The sequence below is a fragment of the Manduca sexta genome, unplaced genomic scaffold (assembly GCF_014839805.1).
Source record: "Manduca sexta isolate Smith_Timp_Sample1 unplaced genomic scaffold, JHU_Msex_v1.0 HiC_scaffold_1652, whole genome shotgun sequence".
Classification (NCBI taxonomy): domain Eukaryota; kingdom Metazoa; phylum Arthropoda; class Insecta; order Lepidoptera; family Sphingidae; genus Manduca; species Manduca sexta.
Genome location: NW_023592538.1, coordinates 17,611 through 37,399, shown reverse-complemented (window position 1 = coordinate 37,399; position 19,789 = coordinate 17,611). Strand labels below are relative to the sequence as shown.

The 19,789-nt window shown below is 35.3% G+C and overlaps 3 protein-coding genes and 1 pseudogene across 3 annotated transcripts; 2 read left to right on the top strand and 2 right to left on the bottom strand.

Annotated features, from left to right (window-relative positions):
- The first annotated feature begins 1,080 nt into the window (after positions 1-1,080).
- On the top strand, positions 1,081-9,248 carry LOC119191566 (annotated as a pseudogene).
- Positions 9,249-10,294: 1,046 nt separating this feature from the next.
- Positions 10,295-11,358, bottom strand: LOC119191565 (N-alpha-acetyltransferase 40-like). Its single transcript, XM_037445457.1, has 3 exons — positions 11,206-11,358; positions 10,847-11,103; positions 10,295-10,475 (listed from the first exon to the last, which is right to left on the bottom strand). Exons 1-3 carry the CDS (start codon positions 11,209-11,211, stop codon positions 10,313-10,315), a joined length of 426 nt encoding a protein of 141 aa, XP_037301354.1. The 5' UTR covers positions 11,212-11,358; the 3' UTR covers positions 10,295-10,312.
- Positions 11,359-11,721: 363 nt separating this feature from the next.
- Positions 11,722-14,805, top strand: LOC115450206 (1,5-anhydro-D-fructose reductase). Its single transcript, XM_030178199.2, is given in 7 exon segments — positions 11,722-12,080; positions 12,151-12,318; positions 13,007-13,210; positions 13,908-13,978; positions 13,980-14,156; positions 14,225-14,375; positions 14,444-14,805. Coding segments are annotated over 7 exon segments (1,095 nt in total). The 5' UTR covers positions 11,722-11,927; the 3' UTR covers positions 14,615-14,805.
- Positions 14,796-19,690, bottom strand: LOC115450205 (DNA replication licensing factor Mcm5). The gene is given in 15 exon segments (XM_030178198.2): positions 14,796-15,077; positions 15,191-15,333; positions 15,481-15,688; positions 15,691-15,724; positions 15,930-16,106; positions 16,307-16,447; positions 16,701-16,894; positions 17,107-17,272; positions 17,274-17,345; positions 17,612-17,770; positions 18,042-18,120; positions 18,508-18,680; positions 18,818-18,925; positions 19,118-19,265; positions 19,393-19,690. Coding segments are annotated over 15 exon segments (2,187 nt in total). The 5' UTR covers positions 19,548-19,690; the 3' UTR covers positions 14,796-14,847.
- Positions 19,691-19,789: the final 99 nt, after the last annotated feature.

Below are 19,789 nucleotides of genomic sequence, written 5' to 3'. Positions count from 1 at the left end.
GGTGCTCTATCTCTGGACCTCCGCTTGACACTATTTTCTGGGACACCCTGTATAAATGAATCCCTGTTTCCCTTGGTTTACGCCATAACTTAAAAATTATTTAATCGATTTCATTCATTTTTTTTGTCTGAAATATGACTTTAGTTCCCAAAATGTTGTTGAGTAGAAACTAAACGAAAATCCGCAATTCGAATTAATTATTCATAGCTAAGACAGGACGTCTGTCGGATCGGCTACATACATACATACATAACATCACGCATTTTATCCCCGAAGGGGTATGCAGAGGCGCAACTAGGGCACCCACTTTTCGCCAAGTATGTTCCGTCCCATGATGTGATAGGGGGCGAGCCTATCGCCATATCGGGCACAAATTCCAGACTCCGGGCTGATACTGAGCAGACAAAACCCAAATATCACTTTGCCCGACCCGGGATTCGAACCCAGGACCTCAGAGCGCTATTGTACCGGACGTGCAATACAACTACGCCACCGAGGCAGTCGGCAGGATCGGCTAGTTAGTTAATATTAATTCAATTTATGTATAAAGAAGTTTAAAACTTTCAAGTTGCAGAGTAAATTTTGTAGCCAGAGGTTAGTTTAGTTTTTGACATTTCGTGAAAGTTCGAGTCAAGTTTCGTTTATGATGTGCGCCTACATTTTTTAAAGAATATAATGATAACACTGATAATGATTTAAAATATACACATAGATATCTTCTCTTATAAAGTTTATATTTTGTTCAATTATCGTCTGGATCTACGTAGACTAAATATTTTTTTTGGATGTTATGTTTTCCGTATAATTTGGCGTGATGTTTATAAACAGAGATTTTTTTGAATCTGTTTAAACGTCGAGATATTTAATATCGCCAAATAAAATAGGTGGATAAAGTATGACTTACTTTTGACGTATTAGTACGCGTTACAATTTTTATACAGCTACAATATCTTAGCCGTTATCGCAGAATTTAAATATTCTTAACACTGATCTCATCAAACGGTCACGGATTCGATCCCGCACCACTATTCACACATATCACAAAATTCGACACAATCCGTTCCACATCGTTAACACGAGTCGAGGACGGTAGTCCTAGAGTGAAATTAACATATTGGCAGGGCCTCCGTGATAACGACTGAAGAAAGTTTTCATCCGCGCGATCAGTGTAGCCGGGTGGCATGCGACAATGTGCACTTTGCTATCTGACACGGGGCAGGTGACGTCACCGGTTATCTTCGCAAAGGGTGCACGACGGCTGCACGCGAGTGCGCTGCGCAAACGGCATCGAGAAGCAGAGAGATGCGGCTGGTGTGGCTAGTCCTGTGTGTGGCGTGCGTAGGCGCAGCGGACGGCGCGCGCATCCTTGCCGTGCTGCCCACCAACACCAAGAGCCACTACGCTATGTATGGCCGGCTCATCAAGCGCTAGCCAACAAGCAACACCAACTCACCGTCGTGTCCCATTTCCCAATGGTAAGTTACAATTCAGTGGATAATTGTTGATTGATCATTGCGTTTTCGCTAAAATCTCGTTCGACATTAAAACCTGAATAGATTTTCTAAATGAGTGAACATTTTATACATCCCTAACTTGTATATAATTAAATCATAATATGGGATACTTTGTAGAAAAATATAAGAGTGACAATTTGATAAAATCCTTGAAAACTCTATTCATAGCTCGGAAACTTTTCTAACTCGTTTTCCACGAAATGTAAAAATCTTCTGTGAAAACTGAAACTCCATTTTTTAGAGATATAACACGTGTTGCTATGCAGTAGTGTTGCATAGATATAAGATTTTTTGCACTTTGTTTTGACTTTCCAACTGCAACACGATTACAATAGATAAATTGTGGCTAATATGTGATATATATATCCCATTTAATATGATAGGGCGAATTTAACCTATAACAATTAAATGACATTGTATTATTTGCATATTACTTGGCATAAGTGTAAACCTTGGTGGCAAGGAAACCACGTGTATTATATTAGTGAAATTTATTATTTCACAAATCGTTACAACATCGTCATTGACGCTGTAAGGAATTTATAGGCATAGTAACTTTGAAATTACCATAACTGTATTTCCGTGGGTCATAAAAAAACACTTACAATTTCATAAAAATTCTGTCATATCATATGGACTATTGCAAGTGAAGCTTATGGCAAAAAAAAAATGAAGTTCTGAAACTTGTCCATGTTGAGCCTATTTGTACCTCTAGATGAGAATATATTTGGAGGTTAATTTATAAACTCATAGGCTAATTATTTATGTTAAGTTAGATAGAAGGACTTTTACTGAGTCTATTTTTCAAATCAACCAATTTTATGGTTACAATAAAGTTTTTATGGCTGTGGTTTATGTAGAAAATTTACACATATTTTAAAAAAAATTCAAGTTGGACTTTTTATCAACGTAACCGGAAGTTAATACTCCAGATTCACTTACTCTTCATCTTATTTTAAAAAAGGAAAAAAGTAGTAACAGGTCTTCAAATCAAAAAAATATATTCACCCTCATATCAACTAAGTATAACTACGAAAAAGCTGTTTATGAACGAATTTCAGAACCATACGTGTTCTTCGCTGTCTGCTTCACTTGAAATACCTCATTTTATATATCTGCATATCTATAATCCGGCAGTCATTTCGTAAGATCACACGTGTAAATATAAGGGAGTCCAACTGAACGTCTTCCATACTCCAAGGTGTAAACCAACTTTATGGACTTGTAGTGCCAATGCCAATTGCCCTATGTCCTACGAGATACTTATTATATTCCTCGGTAATGCTTCTACGCTATACATTTAGGGCCTTACTAATACTTGCTGTATACATCTGCCATAGTTCTATAATGTTCTGTCTCGGTTCCTCTGACAGTACATGTCATTTAACATAGCAAGACAAGACACTGAATAATTATTAAAGACGTCCAATGTTTATTAGTAAGGTGGATACAGTAAAACTCGTGAATCTGGATTTTTCAAACTGGCGACATACATTATAATTTTTATACCATTGCATGCGACAAGACTACTTGGAAGCAATGGAAGATTATGCGATAGAACGCATATTGAATCTAACGGAACTGCGAATTAGTTTTGTATGACACGAGTAGCCTTAATGGACAAAGTTGCAAATTGAACTACATTCCATTATATATGGTTAGTGGAAATTATATATATCATGGGGCTAACACGCGTGCCCACATAATGAAGTGTTGACTATGATACGAATAGACAATTTATGAATTCGATCTGTGTTGCAGGGTACATATTTAAAAACGTTGCGCTTATTGAATGCATTCAATTAGTTTGTACGATATTAAAAGTTGTATTGATACGATGAAATACTACTAAATATTCCAATGATTACTGTTAAGTACTTCTAGAACTACCTGTACATTTGTGTTGTACCATATATCGAGCCGAAAATTCTGACGGTTTCAAACACTTACATAATATTGTGCAATTTCAGTTTTTACATAATATTAATAAATTACATTTGCATACCTGTTTATTGTGCAATCAAAAGTATTATTATCAATCCGTTTTCAAAGAAGGAATAAGTAACTATTTTATCAAGAAAATAAACCATGTGATATAATTCATTATATTATATGTCATTATATGGCGACAATTGTTACGTTTAAACCTTCCCAGCCACGGCATAAAACCCATTTCCATGACCAATCCTAAGGTGTATTTAAACTATTTTTGTCATTAGTTTATTAATTACAACACATGAAGCGGATCTTGATGTAATTTTTATCACGTAATAATTTGTACGAAATGTCACAACAAACATTAATTGTAAACAATTGCATGCGAATTATCATACTCTTTCAATACCTTTGTCATAAATACGTTACTTACACGAATTATTGAATATATATTAACATGATAAGGGAGTCACATTGACATGCATTCAAAAAATAAAAGTGAAGAGGTTCATCGTTATAAATCATTGAAGATATCATAGGTGAGGGAAAAATTATAATTATTACACGTATGGATTGAAGACATTATAAATTGTGTAGCTCTATATAAATTTTAATTAGAATGTTGTAAAACGGTTATATGGTTAAAGGATCGTAAAATAATGAAAATATTGCCATATCGTCCATATACCAAGTGACCATTTCTGGCCGGGGATGATATGCTCCCAAAATGTTGTTAGTAAATCGTCTTTTATCCTTACGTAAAAGAACGATTATTAACAAACATTGATCCAACATGTTATCAATAAAACCCTTTATCTTTGTCATTGGATAACCTAAACCAATTTTTATGTTTCAACCTTAACCTGGAGGGTCTTTGAGCATACCGCACACGACAGTCTAACGTTCTGCTAAAGTTCTGTGTTCACTAAGTGGGAGAAGTAATATTTCCATATCAGCTATAACAGTTACATAATGCACCTTTCTGCGCGAGAGCTGTGTGATACCCCCGTTATGGAATTCTGGTAAGATTCTTTGCTATTGTAGCGATATTCTTTAGCTGTCGAATACACCATTAACAGCAATTCAAAGGGGTTATTACACTAAGAATTTCTGTTGCCAAGCCTAAAGTCGGTAGGCAAGGTGGACACACCTTCGTTATTATAGTTTACAAAGTAGTTAATCTTGCCATTGTTTATAGTTATACTATCCAATCATTATGTAATAAATTTAGGTTTTACTTTATATATTAATCAGTTCTTACGTGCGAGATGTCAATGAACTTGTATCAAATTGTTGAAGGGTGATTACGTAATTCATTGGTGATATTTGCATGTTTTCATGCAGGAAACTATTTATACCTACACACACTAGTGCGATTAATGGCCAAACAATAAAAAAACACAAACGTGCATACCTATCTCGAAGTCATGATCTCGGTGCGCGTGCGCATTGCGTATTATATTTAATACTTTCTACTATTTCACATTTACTTTTGATTTATTGGGCTGTAAAGCTATATTACTAAGATAATACGTTTAAATTTATCTTTATTCTAAATTTAAGTTATAACAACTGCAAGCGTACGTTGTTAACGATGATTCAAGAGAACTTTGAGAGTATACATATAAGTTACCAGCTGATTTCTTTAAAGTTAGTGCGAATTTAATATACTCGGAAAGCGCTTATTGAGGTTTTTTTTATTACTTGGCTATATCCTAAATGCATATTGAATACACATGTTACATTACGTGTAATGAATACAAATTTATCAGTGTGAAAATCGTGCGACGCGCCCTTTCACCTTCTCTTGTTGGGTTTTATCAGTGCCGTGTCGACGCGATGTCTAACTAAACATTGTAAGCTAAGCTTAATTGATGTGGGGATGTTAGCCGCCTGCCAGACAGTCTCGGCTCTGGCCGTTTGCTCCACTTACACATGTCATTGTATTGATTAGAATGTTACGAGTTATGTTTCGTGTTATATATCGTAATTATATAAACAATCAGTTTTTCACTAAGTACACTTAATACATTACGGTAAATTGCTCAATTGGAAATAAGAAATGAACGCTAGGATCAGTAACCGATTTCGAATATTAGATTCTTATCTTAAACGCATTAAATCATGGCCAATTTAGTATAAAATTGTCCTAATCGCAATTTGCTCTATTTCTAATTTCTATTATTCCAGAAAAATCCACCGCCGAACATCGATCAAATCAGCTTAACGGGGACGATACCAGAAATCACGAACAATTTGTCAAGACAGCAGCACTCGTTGAAACCAGACTTCATCCGAAACTTAGAACAGATCATGAAGGAATGCATCCACGCTTGTGAGATGGTGTCGCATCTTCCAGCGGTCAAGAAGTTGTTTAATTCGACTGCGACCTTTGACTTAGTTATTGTCGAAGTTTTTGGAAGCGATTGTTTTCTACCGGCTGGCAGAAGGTTTAACGCTCCCGTCATAGGATTCCTTTCGAGTGTTCCTTTGCCGTGGGTCAATGAGCAGCTTGGTAACCCTGAAGGGACAGCGTATATACCATCCTACATGGTGGGCTACGGACAGCACATGAGCTTGTGGGAGAGATTCTTTAACACGTTCGCTGTGATCACTGCGAAAATGTTGTATGTGTATAAGTCACAAATTCCGTCTCAGGTTAGTAACAGGACTCTGTTTGCTGAGTTGCTTTTATGAAGCGCTATGACGTCTAGCGCTTCATAGATTTGATTTTGCTAATGTTCATGGAAAGGCGTGGGCACAAGGCAAGCGACTTGAAAGCGTCATCATACGGACGTGTGAACATAAAAAAAGATTTATTTCTTATTTTGCAGTCTATAGCAGATCGGCTGTTTGGACCTGGTGCTAAATTGAGATACTCTTGCGAAAGAATATAGTCTAGTCTTATCTAATAGTCATTTTAGTATAAACGAAGTAAGACCACTGGTGCCAGCTTTGGTTGAAGTTGGCGGTTTGCATTTAGACGAAACTCAAACATTGTCACGGGTAAGTAGTTTTATATTGGTTATAGGCAACATTTCTATAGACTTAAATGTATTATTAAACAAAAACAAGAACAAAATAGGTATAAATATCGGATCAATATGTAAATAATGAACATGTTGTGAAGAAATTGATAATAAAAACCATTCAAACACAATGGAGAGTGAGTAAATAGGCAATTAACCCATATTACATTTGCTTTAGTTGAGAATTTGCTATCAGACCGACCTAGGACCTAAGACCCAACCGCACAGATACTGTCAAATGAATTTGATTGTTATCGCCAAAAGCTCATAATTTGATAATTATTATTTTATAATCGAGTTTCTTAATGACATGGATGAGTTTATATCAGATAGAATCTTGACATAATATCGCGGGTCAAGAACCTACGCCGTTTATGTCAACAAAACTGAATTTACTTAAATTTGCCAAAATTAAGGTACGTAAACATCAAAACCTATAATTGCCAAAATTGATTACAGTGTAGTAATAATTTTGTCACCAATATTTTATAAGAGAAATAAAACCGTGAAAAATTCCGAATTATAGTAAATTTTTTGGATGTCTAACGTTCGCGTAAACATTATAAATCATAAAGTAACAAAACCTTACAAGAATATTGTTACAGTTGATGTATTTTAAATGTTTGATATATTATTAAATTTATTGAATAAATTCATTGGGATAAAAAAAAAATTCTCGAGATATCTCCTCAACTGATTTGTAAATAAACTTGGCGGAATTAGCCCGTAATTAATATTTTTAATATCAGGAGATAAATATGGCGATAGACTCATCAACAACGCTATAAAATAACAGGTTAATATTAATTCGTATCATTCAATCGTAGCAAAGAACACGAATGTAGTTTGCTAACAGTTGGGGGGATGGCTAGTCGTGAATATATTATTGGCGGTCACCTTATAGGCAGTTCATATGGCAATAGGAATTGTTACTAATAATTCTAGGTTTTGGTTGCTGTGCCGGCTTAGAACGAATATGACGTTAGGGATTAGGTCCACCGGTCGCCTGATCGTTTCCACCTAGGTCGTAAGGCCGGTGACCCCGACATACCGCGCAGTCACCCTCGTGTGTGTGGCTAGCAGTTGTAGGTAACGCAATTACCTTCCGACGACCAAAAAGCGCAAAAATATTTATTCTGATAATATTTTTTCTTTGCCAGGACATGAAAAAACTGCTCGACGCATCAACAGATGGCGTTATCTACTGGAGTTTCGGGTCCATGTCGCGAATTGAGACGATACCCAGTGAAACATTATCGCAAATATTTGAGGTGATATCGGAGATGCCCCAAACGGTGTACGTAAAGATGAACAGAGGGATGCTGGCGAGGAATCTCACCGTGCCTGATAACATCTACACTATGGACTGGATACCACAGTACGCTACTTTGTGTGAGTGTTTACTATGTGATTACTACATACATTATAACCGGTTAATTGCCATAACAATGTATTAGAGTAGGTATAGTTATGCAGTCCACACGTAAAATTTTAATCGCATTATATTATATACCATGTTTTGATTAAATAATAATTGCTTAGGTTGGTGATTACGATTATCGTAATGTAAAGTAGTATTAGTCATTAACCATATCGATTGTTAGCCAGACCGAGGCGATTTTATGTAGAACGTAGCGAAACAACTCGACGAAATCATATTGGTCGTTAATTTATTTATGTATTTTTTTTTTATGTTGGTGGTTTTATAAAGTACACCTAGACGGGATTAGAGATTTGGCTGATAACGCTATAAACTTATCTCGCAATACGTCTTGGGATGGATACACAAAAAATATATTAAATCTATACGCTCGATAGATGGTGCCCTCTGCCTGACGCTTCGGAGCTAAAAGCTTGAGTTTATACAAAGTATTTGGAAAAAATATACTATCTATTTGTAGGTCATCCGAACGTGAGGCTGTTCATCTCCCACGGGGGATTGTTGGGAACACAAGAGGCGGTGGCGTGCGGCGTGCCCATGCTGATGGTGCCGTTGTACGCCGACCAGGCTCTCAATGCGAGAGCCATGGCGGACAGGGGCGTGGCGCAGATACTCAGACTAAAGGACGCCGACAAACAAATGTGGAGAAGCGCTCTACATGAATTACTTGCTAATCATAAGTGAGTTTCAATATTTACTTATAAAAGAAATTGTGCTTGGCATATTTGAAAATTTTCAATCAAATACATTTTTTATTAAACGTCAACACCTTATATTTAATGTAATATTTCTCCGCCGATAGCATTTATAAATTTTTTTTTGACAACTATTTTGAATCAACTTTGTACGATTCAGATTGGTTAACCATTAATATATTTATTGAATGTTTTTCCCAGATACAAAGAAAACGCATTAAAATTAAGAAGTATATTCCTGGACAGGCCGATGCGTCCGCTAGACGCAGGCGTGTACTGGATCGAATATGTATTAAGACACAAGGGTGCGCATCATCTGAGATCACCTGCGCTAGATCTCTCTCTGCCGCAGTACCTGTTACTCGACGTGATAGGACTCAGCATACTCGCCACGATAACAACCATATACATACTGCACAAACTATTCAGATATCTGTGCACGCGGTGCATCAAATGGTGGCCAAAAAAGAAAAAACTCATGTTCGAAAAGACTGTTCAAAAGAAACATCAGTTTCTTCATGTGCATACTGTGGAAGTATAAAGTGAAAACTAACTGACCTCTATGAATGCAATTTAAATAATGTATTATAATAATATAGATGTAAATAATATTGCGTAAGATATTTATAAAATAAATATTACTTGTTAATGCTGCCTTTGATTGCAATATATGAGGAAAATGGGTTTGTTTAAAAAGGGGAATTAATATCATAAGGCCTGTTATATTATGCAACATGATAACTTGTTACATCAGTTAACCCCAGCAACACAGGTCACAACACTTCACATTGCTATTATATAAACATGGCTTTTTTTCAAGGGTGTAAAAACACCTCTATCTATACTTAAATAGTAGGTATGTATAATGTCAACAAATGTACAGTAATTAGAAATATAGAAAATCTTTTATATAGAAATAATATGTGTCACTAGCTTTATTAGGATTATAAGAAGCTAGCTTTATAAGAAGGCTAATATATGTAACAAAGTATGTCATAATATATAAGTTAATAAGTTTTAATGTTAGTTAAATTTACTATGAGAATTTGAAGTTTCTTTAAAATTAATTAAAACACAATACTCAGTCTACTGTCTGCATTATGCATCAATAGATTAAAAAGAATTGAGATACAACAAAAAATTATATATTTTGTGACATGTATGTATGTGTTGTATGTATAATGATTTTGCTATGATGATGCTTATTAGAGATGAAATGGATGTCCGGTAACTGTCTAGTAGTAGTGGTGATAGTCTAGTTGAAAATGGAATGGTTTAATTCAAGTATTTAGCTGTATACTAGATAGTTGTGTAATATCCATCTAACATACACACATCACGCATTTATCCCAAAACGCGTATGCATCGGTGCAACCAGGGGGCCCATTTTTCGCCAAGTGTATTCCGTCCCATGACTTCATAGGGAGCGGGCCTATCGCCATATCGGGCACAAATTCCAGACTCCGGGCTGATACTGAGCACAAAAACCCAAACATCACTTTGTACGACCTGGAATTTGAACCCAGGACCTCAGGGTGCTGTTGTAACAGGCATGCAGTACAACTATGCTACTGAGGCAGTAATTCATCTAGACAGTAAATATTATGTTAGTGCTCACAGTATATAATCTAGATTTGGTAAAACTGTTATATGTTTCAGTTGTAGTAGTGTGTTAATATAGTTATAATTTTTTTTAAATTACCAGTACAATACAGGCTCTCCAAAGTCCATGTCAAATCTGAAGTGGGAGAACGCTAGGGGTGAGCCGTTTTTCTTTTTGGCTATGAGGTACCATGCATGGTCTTCTGTCATTTCTTCAACCTTGCGGTCACGATTCCAACCCCATGCACATGTTTCATATCTGAAAATAAATATAGTTTTTATTTTTATACAAATAATGATATTGTAAGCTCAGTTATAAATTATAGGATACTGAATTTAAAATAAGTTTTTGTGGTTTATAGCAATGAGAATCATAAGCAACTAAAAAAAAATATGAACTGTCAGAATATTTAACTAAAATAGTATTGAAAGTGTAAAATTATCAGGGAAATTAAGATATAATAGACAATAGTAGCATTTTAGTTTACATGTATTGAGTAATCTTTAATTTATAAATGCAAAATTTGTAAAGTAGTTCGGAAAGTATGTAAGAGTTCTTAATATTATTAAAGCCGAATTTAGCAACTAATAGCCAATTGGTCATAAGAAATATTAAACAATATATCTTACAAAGATTTCATATTCCTCTCTGTAAGGTCTATGGCCCATTTTAGTACATTTTTATCCAGCTCGGTGACTTTCTGTATGTACATATCGACTTCCAAGTCTAGGTTACTGTATACCAGCAGTTCCTTGCAATGCGTCGCTAAATCTTGCAATTTATTCGCGGAATTCACAACAGACATGCCATCTGCTATACGACGTTGTTCTAATTTTCTAGCTTGTCGTTTTTCTTTGTTTTTATTTACTGCAGCAACAGTTTTTTTCTGAAACAGTTTCGGTATATGAACATTTTATAAAATAAAGATTTGTATTTAAAAGTTACGCCTGAAAAATATGAAGAGTGAACAAAGTTGAAAGATACCTACGCCCATTGTGAAATAAAAACTCAATTTTATATAAATTTAACTACTAAATAATACTTTGTTTACGGCGGGAAATAACAAAACACCAAAACAGTGATGGCTGTTTTCGATTGTCATTTTATTTGTCAGGCAATCAATACTCCTCTATGGTGTATTTTATCACTAGAGAGAAATTGGCAACGGCGTCATTGATCGTACAGCCTTTATATTTCGGTATACAAATTGTATCTACTTTCGTTTAATTTAACATGATTCAAATCTTTAAAAAATATTTTAGAAAGAATCAAACACATATACTTAAATACTCTTAAAAATCATCAGGATAAATCTTTTTAAATATATCTCAAATCTTAAGGAATAATCTTAAATATGTCTTACTGATTATTGTGCATAATATTAAATTTTATACAATCATTTATAGTTACATTACATAATAAAAATAATTAATATTTCGAATAGGTACTAAGGAAATACAAACTCCAAAAATCCTTTTGTAAATCTATTTACGCTCTGGAAACTGGCCGCGAAATTTAAAAAAAAAGTTACGTCACGAAAAATCAATAACTTGCATTAGAAAAAAATATCCGTCGAAAGTAGCGATATTAAACGTGCTTCAATTTTAATTTTTATCTTTATCTTAATAGAAAAACTTTACTTATAATCTTACTATTACTGGCTCTTTGTCAATTTTGTAACATCTGTATGATTTCGTTTAGTCAAAATTTATGAGCTTTGTAACGCAATTGGGATTCGCTTTTCAAAGCATATTGCGAGTTTCTATCCGTCGTAGTTATCACAGTAACATTCGCAACATGAAATATGTAAAGCTTTCACAAACAGATGATTTAATGCCCACATTAGGACTTGGAACTTGGCAGGTGAGTACCAATTTTTGACAAGAAATTTTATTATATGCTTTTGTATCAACCAATTTTTTTCTAATTCTAGGCGCCACCAGATGTGATAGAGACCACGGTTTACAAAGCTCTCGAATTAGGATACAGACACATAGATACAGCTTTCAATTATAACAACGAAGAGGCTATTGGTAGCGCTATTAAAAAATGGATTAATGACGGAAAAGGTGCAAGACGTGACTTATTTATTACTACTAAGGTGCGTAAGAGATGTATTATCAGATCCGAATACGATTGTATGATAAATAACAAATTTTTTCATAATTCTATTTCCTATGTCCAGCGCAGGTAATTTTTATTCCGCATAGTATATAGTATTGAGATATCTCCCACTCTGTCCTTGTTACCACTCAAAGCATGCAAGTTCCATGATCGCCGGCAGACGAGAATCAAAAAGACCATCATTTTTGCAATATTCATTGCCATTACGGAACGGGGAACCTCTTGTCTTAATACTTTTTTTTCAGTATTATCGTGTTCTAAGATTTCCTCAGGTGTAACTCGCTGTTTTTGTTTAGAGCAAGTATATACACGATAAATAAATGTCTAAAACAAATAATAGGTGTAAAAAATTATATAGGCTACCAACCTACTTAGTGAGTTACTTATACAAACAGTAAAAATCAGACTTGCTTTGATGTAAAACATGTTTGTTTACATTGTAAATTGGGTCAGTAGAAATGCACAAAGGAACAAAGTTGGTGTAGCTCTGAATTCGAAATAAGTATGTCTGGTGTTAGGCTCGCTCGCTGTTACACCATCGGACGGATATGCTTAGCGATTTGTAGGTGAACTAGGTGTGCCTGTTTTTTATGTACCTACATATTTATAGGAGTTTTATTTACTTATGATGCACTAACGTTATGATGTTTTCTTCTGAATTACAGCTTCCTCATGTAGGAAATCGCGCGTCAGACGTGAAGACATTTCTCGATCTGCAATTAAGTCGTTTGCAGATGGACTATGTAGATTTATACTTAATACACGTGCCTTTTGGTTTTCACTGTGATCCAGAGACCCTCACGCCGCGCATCAAACACAACGGCGACTATGACTTGGACATGGAAACCAACCACATAACGACATGGAAGGTAACTCCAACTTTGGCTACAATGCTATGTGCTGAGTATGAAAAAGTGCGTTATTAGGGTAAAAAATAACTAGTAAAACTAACCAGGAATTACTGGTTCGATTTGAATTCATAGTAATAATTTAAATAAATGTCGATAAATGGGCTAACATTAAAATATTTTTTAGTGTTAGCCCATTTATCGATGGATGCCATAGGCTATATAATATCACGTTATGACCAATTGGAGTGAAGCATCAATGAAAAATGTTGCTAAAACGGGGAAATTTTAATTCTTTTGAGAGTTTTCTTTGCTCGTTCCGTTTTCGTTGAAGTTACGCAATAAACATGTATAACGGAATTATTCCCCTTAAAATGTTCAAAAAAATATACCATAACAAAGACTCCGGCATCTGTCTGCCTGTTTGAAGGCGATAAATTCAAAAACTATCCATTTCGGTGAAAATTGGTATGGAGATAGTTTGAGACCCTGCGAAGTACAAAGGCTACTACTTTCTATCTCGGAAAAATATACTTACAGCGGGTCTTTTATCTCGGGAAAGTATTTCATGTGGGTGAGCAAAAGCTATTAAAATATAAGCAGTGTTTTTTGTTCCCGATAGCGTTCCTTGTCTGCATAGATCTGTGTACATTTTATTAAAATAATATCCTGAAATATAAGGGGAAACAAATAACAGGCGTTTATGTTTTATTTCAAGAAAATGGAAGAATGTCAGAAAGCGGGACTGATTCGCAACCTTGGTTTGTCAAATTTCAATGAAAAACAAATAGAAGATAATAAAATCGGCAACGCTGAAACCACAGGTGCTGCAAGTAGAACTACACGCCTATTTTCAACAACTAGACCTCCGGAAATTTTGCGCCGAGAACAATATAGTGGTGACTGCGTATGCCCCTTTGGGCAGCCCGGGAGCTAAAGATCATTTTGTCAACAAATATAATTATAGGTGTGTAAAATAAATTAGAAATTTTATTTCATAAAAGTCACAATTCTGTCGAAACACCTATATTTCAGCCCTGATGCTTTTCCGGATTTGCTAGGCCACCCAGATGTGAAAGAGATAGCTGAAAAACATGGAAAGACCACAGCCCAAGTGCTGCTGCATTTCTTAGTCAATCAGAAGATTGTCGTGATCCCAAAAAGTACCAGTGAAAATAGGTTAAAGGTAGGTAAACAGGCAATTCCATTTGTGTAACTCGTGAGGCGGTTTATATTATGTTTGTTAATTTTCAGGAGAATTTCCAAATATATGATTTTGAGTTATCACCACCAGAAGTTAATCGCCTTAAGAAACTAGATAAAGGAGAAAATGGTCGCATTTTCAACTTTTTGTTTTGGAAAGGCGTAGAGAAGCACCCAGAATATCCATTCCAGTTATGCGCAGTTGATGTCACAAAAGCTTAGTTTGAAAAAAAAAACTAAACACGATGTTCACATTCTAGTCATTCACTACCTCTATAATTTTTAGATTTTGCCGGTTTGGACGTACACTATAAAATTATGTTGCTTCAACTACTTTTAGTCAGTTAAACTGACAATATCTGTGTTATTATGCTTAATGAAATATGAAATAAAATTTCAAGAGTACTATGCAATTTGTGGTTTTATTAAAAAAAAAATAAAAACTGTTTTCTTGATTATGACAGTCTGTACAACATTTTTCTTTGTAAACGATGTTGTAATTCTCCTCTTCTGATCATTGTATGGATCACCTTGAGAATCGCTCTCTCGGGATATTTCTGTTTTAAAAAGTCTTGAATGATAGTTTGTTCAGAAACTTGAGAACCAACGGCAAACCTACGCTTTAGTTGTTTCTCAATACGCGAGAGCATCTCATGATCTTCTTCTGTTGTAAAACCTTCAGCTCCTGAAAATAGTTTTTCATCTCAATCTAATGACAAACATAATGATACATACATAGTGATGTCGAATGCCAATTACAATGTATTTCCAAACGATAATGTGAAACAGTTTATTTACCTGCCAAACTGCCAGTCATAGCGGCATCTAAAGTGGATACTTGGAATAGTCGTAATGCTTCCGTGACATGAGCTTCCGACGCGAATGGTTGGAGTTGCATCTTAGCCAGTGATTCTGATATTCTAACAATAGCTTCCAATTGCCTGAAATATCACCCGGTTCTTAGATTAAACAGAATAAATTCAGAAATTTCTCAATAGGGGATGTATCATAACTCATAATTACTATGAATCATTAGCAAAAATTATAAAGAATGTATAATTACGTGAGTAAGATAACGTAACGCTTACCTGACAGTGATAGGTATGGAGAGTCGTTTGTCGGCTTGTCGTTCGTGGTGGTCGGCGCCGGTGCGCATGAGCACATACCGCGCGCGCAGGCGCTCGGCGGCGGCGGCCGACAAGCGCGGGCCGCAGCGTGCACGGCAGTACGCCGAGTATCGTCGCAGCAGCGCCAGTGGCAGCTCGCCCGCTACCGTCTCGCGCTCTGCGCTGTCGCCGCCATGTGCACTGAGATTATGTGTTTCGCTAGGGTCTAGAAACACATACATGAATATTAAAACATAATTAAGAAAAAAAATATTAATTCAATTCTAATTAATTACAGAGATATGAAACAATCTTGTAATTCTATCAATTTAATTAAAATTTTTTGCATTATACTCGCAAACATAAAAATAATATTGCGAAAACGTCGAGACAAAGAGTTGTAAAGATGATCAAATGAGCAATTGACTTACGATATCTCTTTTCTCATCGTGTTCGTCTTTAACAATGAATATCATATCGAATCTGGAGAGGATGGTGGGCATAAAGTCGATGTTGTCATCTGCCTTGGTGTCATCCCATCTCCCGAACACTGAGTTAGCGGCCGCAAGCACCGAGCATCGAGAATTTAGCGTCGTTGTTATACCGGCCTGAAATAAGACGTTTTACATTTATAGTCACTAGTAATAATAAACTAGATAAAACGTTTAAAATAAAGAGAATTGACCAACTAGATGTAACAACGAGGAGCCAAGTTATTAAAAAAATGAATCTTTGATTTTGGTGTATATTAGTTTCTAAATATATCTGTATTCTCACTCATTATTAATGGATATAGAAATATAATTACTTTGGCAATAGAAATGGTCTGTTGCTCCATAGCTTCATGGATAGCGACGCGATCGTCCTCACGCATCTTGTCGAACTCGTCGATGCACACCACGCCGCCGTCCGCCAATACCATGGCCCCGCCCTCCATCACGAAGTTACGCTGTCGATGCAAACATTGTATTTTATAGAATTGTAAAATATTGAAAAGAGCAGTATAAGAAAAAAGGACTAATTTATTTTAATAATAATATCAGCCCTATATTATATACTGTTCCACTGTTGGGCACGGGCCTCCTCTACTACTGAGAGGGAATAGGCCTTAGTCCATCGTAGTCTAAGTAATCTTACTGCGTTAAATCACGCAGAGATACCATTGGCAATAAAAAAGCAGAAAATGTGCAAATCATACTCACACTTCCAGGATCCCTGATCACGGAAGCAGTGAGACCAGCCGCACTAGAGCCCTTGCCGGACGTATATACGCCGATAGGAGCTACTTTTTCCACAAATTTCAACAGTTGTGACTTCGCCGTACCAGGGTCGCCGAGAAGCAATATGTTGATGTCGCCACGTCGAGTCAAACCATCTGGTAGTCTTTTGCGGGATCCTGTAACAGTAACAATGTGCACTGCTGATGCTTGACTGGTTTTGAATATTATTATAATTTCAGTTTTTTAGAACACATACATACTAAGGAACAAGATCTTGATTAACATTGAATGACACACATGACATTAACACTATTAGCTAACATTGAATGTATAATTATTGAAAAAATCGTGCAAAAATAAACTTCCATACAAAACAAGATTAGCATACCACCAAACAAGAGTGCAGCAATAGCTTTCTTCATATCAATAGCGCCGAAGACACTGGGCGCGATGGATTTAGCGATCCTGTCGTATATATCGGGTGAGGCAGCCAGTCTTCTGAACTGTTCCTCTTCTTCGACCGTGAAGGGACGGAGCCCGCCCGTCACTCCCTCCCTCGGCAGTGAGGCCAACTGCGCGTAAGTACGACGCTCGCACGCCTACAGATCCCTTGTCACGATTTTCACGCTATAAAACAATGAAAAATCTTAAAGTTCGTAAAATGGAAGTAGTAAGCACTTTTTAAAATAATAAGTATGACGATTTTAGTCAGCTGAGACATAAGGTAGCTACCCAATGATGTAACATAAATCATTTGTAAGGGTATAACCAACAACACTTTAATAATTATTGGAAAAAATAAATTGTAAAGTCTTTGGTTATTCTGATGAACAACCAATTCTGAGTTATTTAAAAATAGCTCTAGGCGCCTTCACTTAATTAACGAAACTTACCCCCATTTTGGCAATTTTCTTAATCGAATATATTCCGAGCACAGTAACTCGCGCCCCTGGTGCCACTCGCTCGCACAACATGCGGTCGCAGTACACAGTTAAATGGCGCGGAAGCTCCCCCTGTGGAATGCTTTCCGGTGCTTCTTGTAGTTTTAATACCTAAAGCAAAGTATCATGTTTATTATCAAATCTTTATTGCAAGAGTATTGAAAAAAAAGTTAACTGCAATAACATCAATATTAAGAATTATACCTAACACTAGGTTGATTCTGATTGAAGTCAATTTAGAAGCAAACATTAAAATCAAATCAAATTAAATCATTATTTATTGTTTGCAGAACAAAACATTTAAAGAAAAATATTATCTGGTGGTAAATTAATTGTGTCTATTGGATCAGAAGACTATAAATGTTTATGTTAGAATACTTACTTGGTAATCAATACATTTACATTTGTCAGGAATAATGAAGTAAGGATCCAGTGGACATTTTGGCCGACCAGCTTGCTCTCTAAAAATTACAAAAAAATAACAATTATATATTTTTTTGTAAATTACCACGGGAACTTATTAAAAATTTAATTTATATGAATGGCAATTAATATTCATAAGTAAAATTGACACAAAAAGAATTTCATGATGGGGAGGGAGAAAATTCTTTCATATGGTTTAAAACAATGAACTATGTAGAATTATAGTAAACTATTTTGCTTTAGTAAGAAATTAAAAAGTTTGGAATGAGAAAAGTTTTGGGTTTAGGTATTGTGGAACTGAAAATTAATCCTCCAGACTCAGACAGACTCCAGGCGCAATCTTTGTTTGGCATTGAGATATGATGGTAGTCAGTTGCAAGAGTAACTTTTGGGTGTACATATCTTTATATTAGCAAATTCCTTACGTGTTACACTTGCGGGGCATCACATAGCCTTCTAGCCCAGGTTTGACTGGAAGATTAGGTATGATGTTGCGACATGATCTACATTGAATGGATATTTTTGTTGCTTTAGCTTTTATTCCAGATGCAGATATTACAATGCCAGGGATCTTCACTAATCTGGACACTGTTTCGGACTGGAATAAATATTTACATTTATATAATGAATCCTGAATGTAAGCAAATTTTCACACAATTATAGTCAAGTTTTGCTTCATGAATAAATTATTATAGTTCATTTGCTGTATCAATATTGCTGTATGATGTAACTCACTTTAAGTTCCCTCAAACTAGCAGGATTTGCATCTGAAGTGAGCAGTACTTGTATGTCCTCCACTTTCTCTTCACCTTCAGGTCTCGGAGCAGTCAACTCATCAGCTAACTGTAGAGTATGAGAACACAAGAAGTGTGATTTATTACTAAAGAGGTTTCTTTGTACATTCTATTTAATGTAGATATGTAATACAAAGAAAACAAAATAAAAGACACACATGGCAAGTAATTGATCAGGTTACATCCCAAATTTTGTATATTATCATTAATCAGTTGTCATATAATAAACACTGTTACATACATCCTTTGCAGCTTCTTCTAATATGGGCAAATGTTCTGTGGGTTTTTTGTACAGTTTCTCTGCTAATATTTCATCAAAACTGGATAGATCTTCGATATTGATTTCTACCCAGTAATTACCCAAATTGTAGTTACGTTTCAGGGCATCTCTGAAATAAAGTAGAGCCTTATTTTAAACCATAACATTAGAATAGGTGACATTAACAGTTTGGTACTTACTATTTTATTTTCTAATATTGATCTCAATTTAATGTTATAAATATCATGTATCAATACCTGTATTTATAATTAAAGTTTCCAGTATGAAATTGACGAATAAACTCTTTGAACTTTTTTTTTATAGCTTGCAGGTTAATTTGATCTTGTGATTCATTTTCCTCAACACCAAAATTATCAGAGAAGAATACACCAGGATCGTCAAAGCCTTCCATTTCTTATTTGATATTAAAAATACTTTAAAATTACTTTGTTTCACTGAATATTAGACTTTTTTATTTATAAAATGCAACCTCAACAGTTACAGAAATTGGCGCGTAAAATTGACATTGACGTGACGTCTGGAGTTTGACGTTTTATGCGTTTTTCTGAAAGGCAAAGCACAAAAAACATTAGGTGTCAAATGTTAATAATAATTCATAAATATTCATAAAATATTTAATATGATTATTAAAAT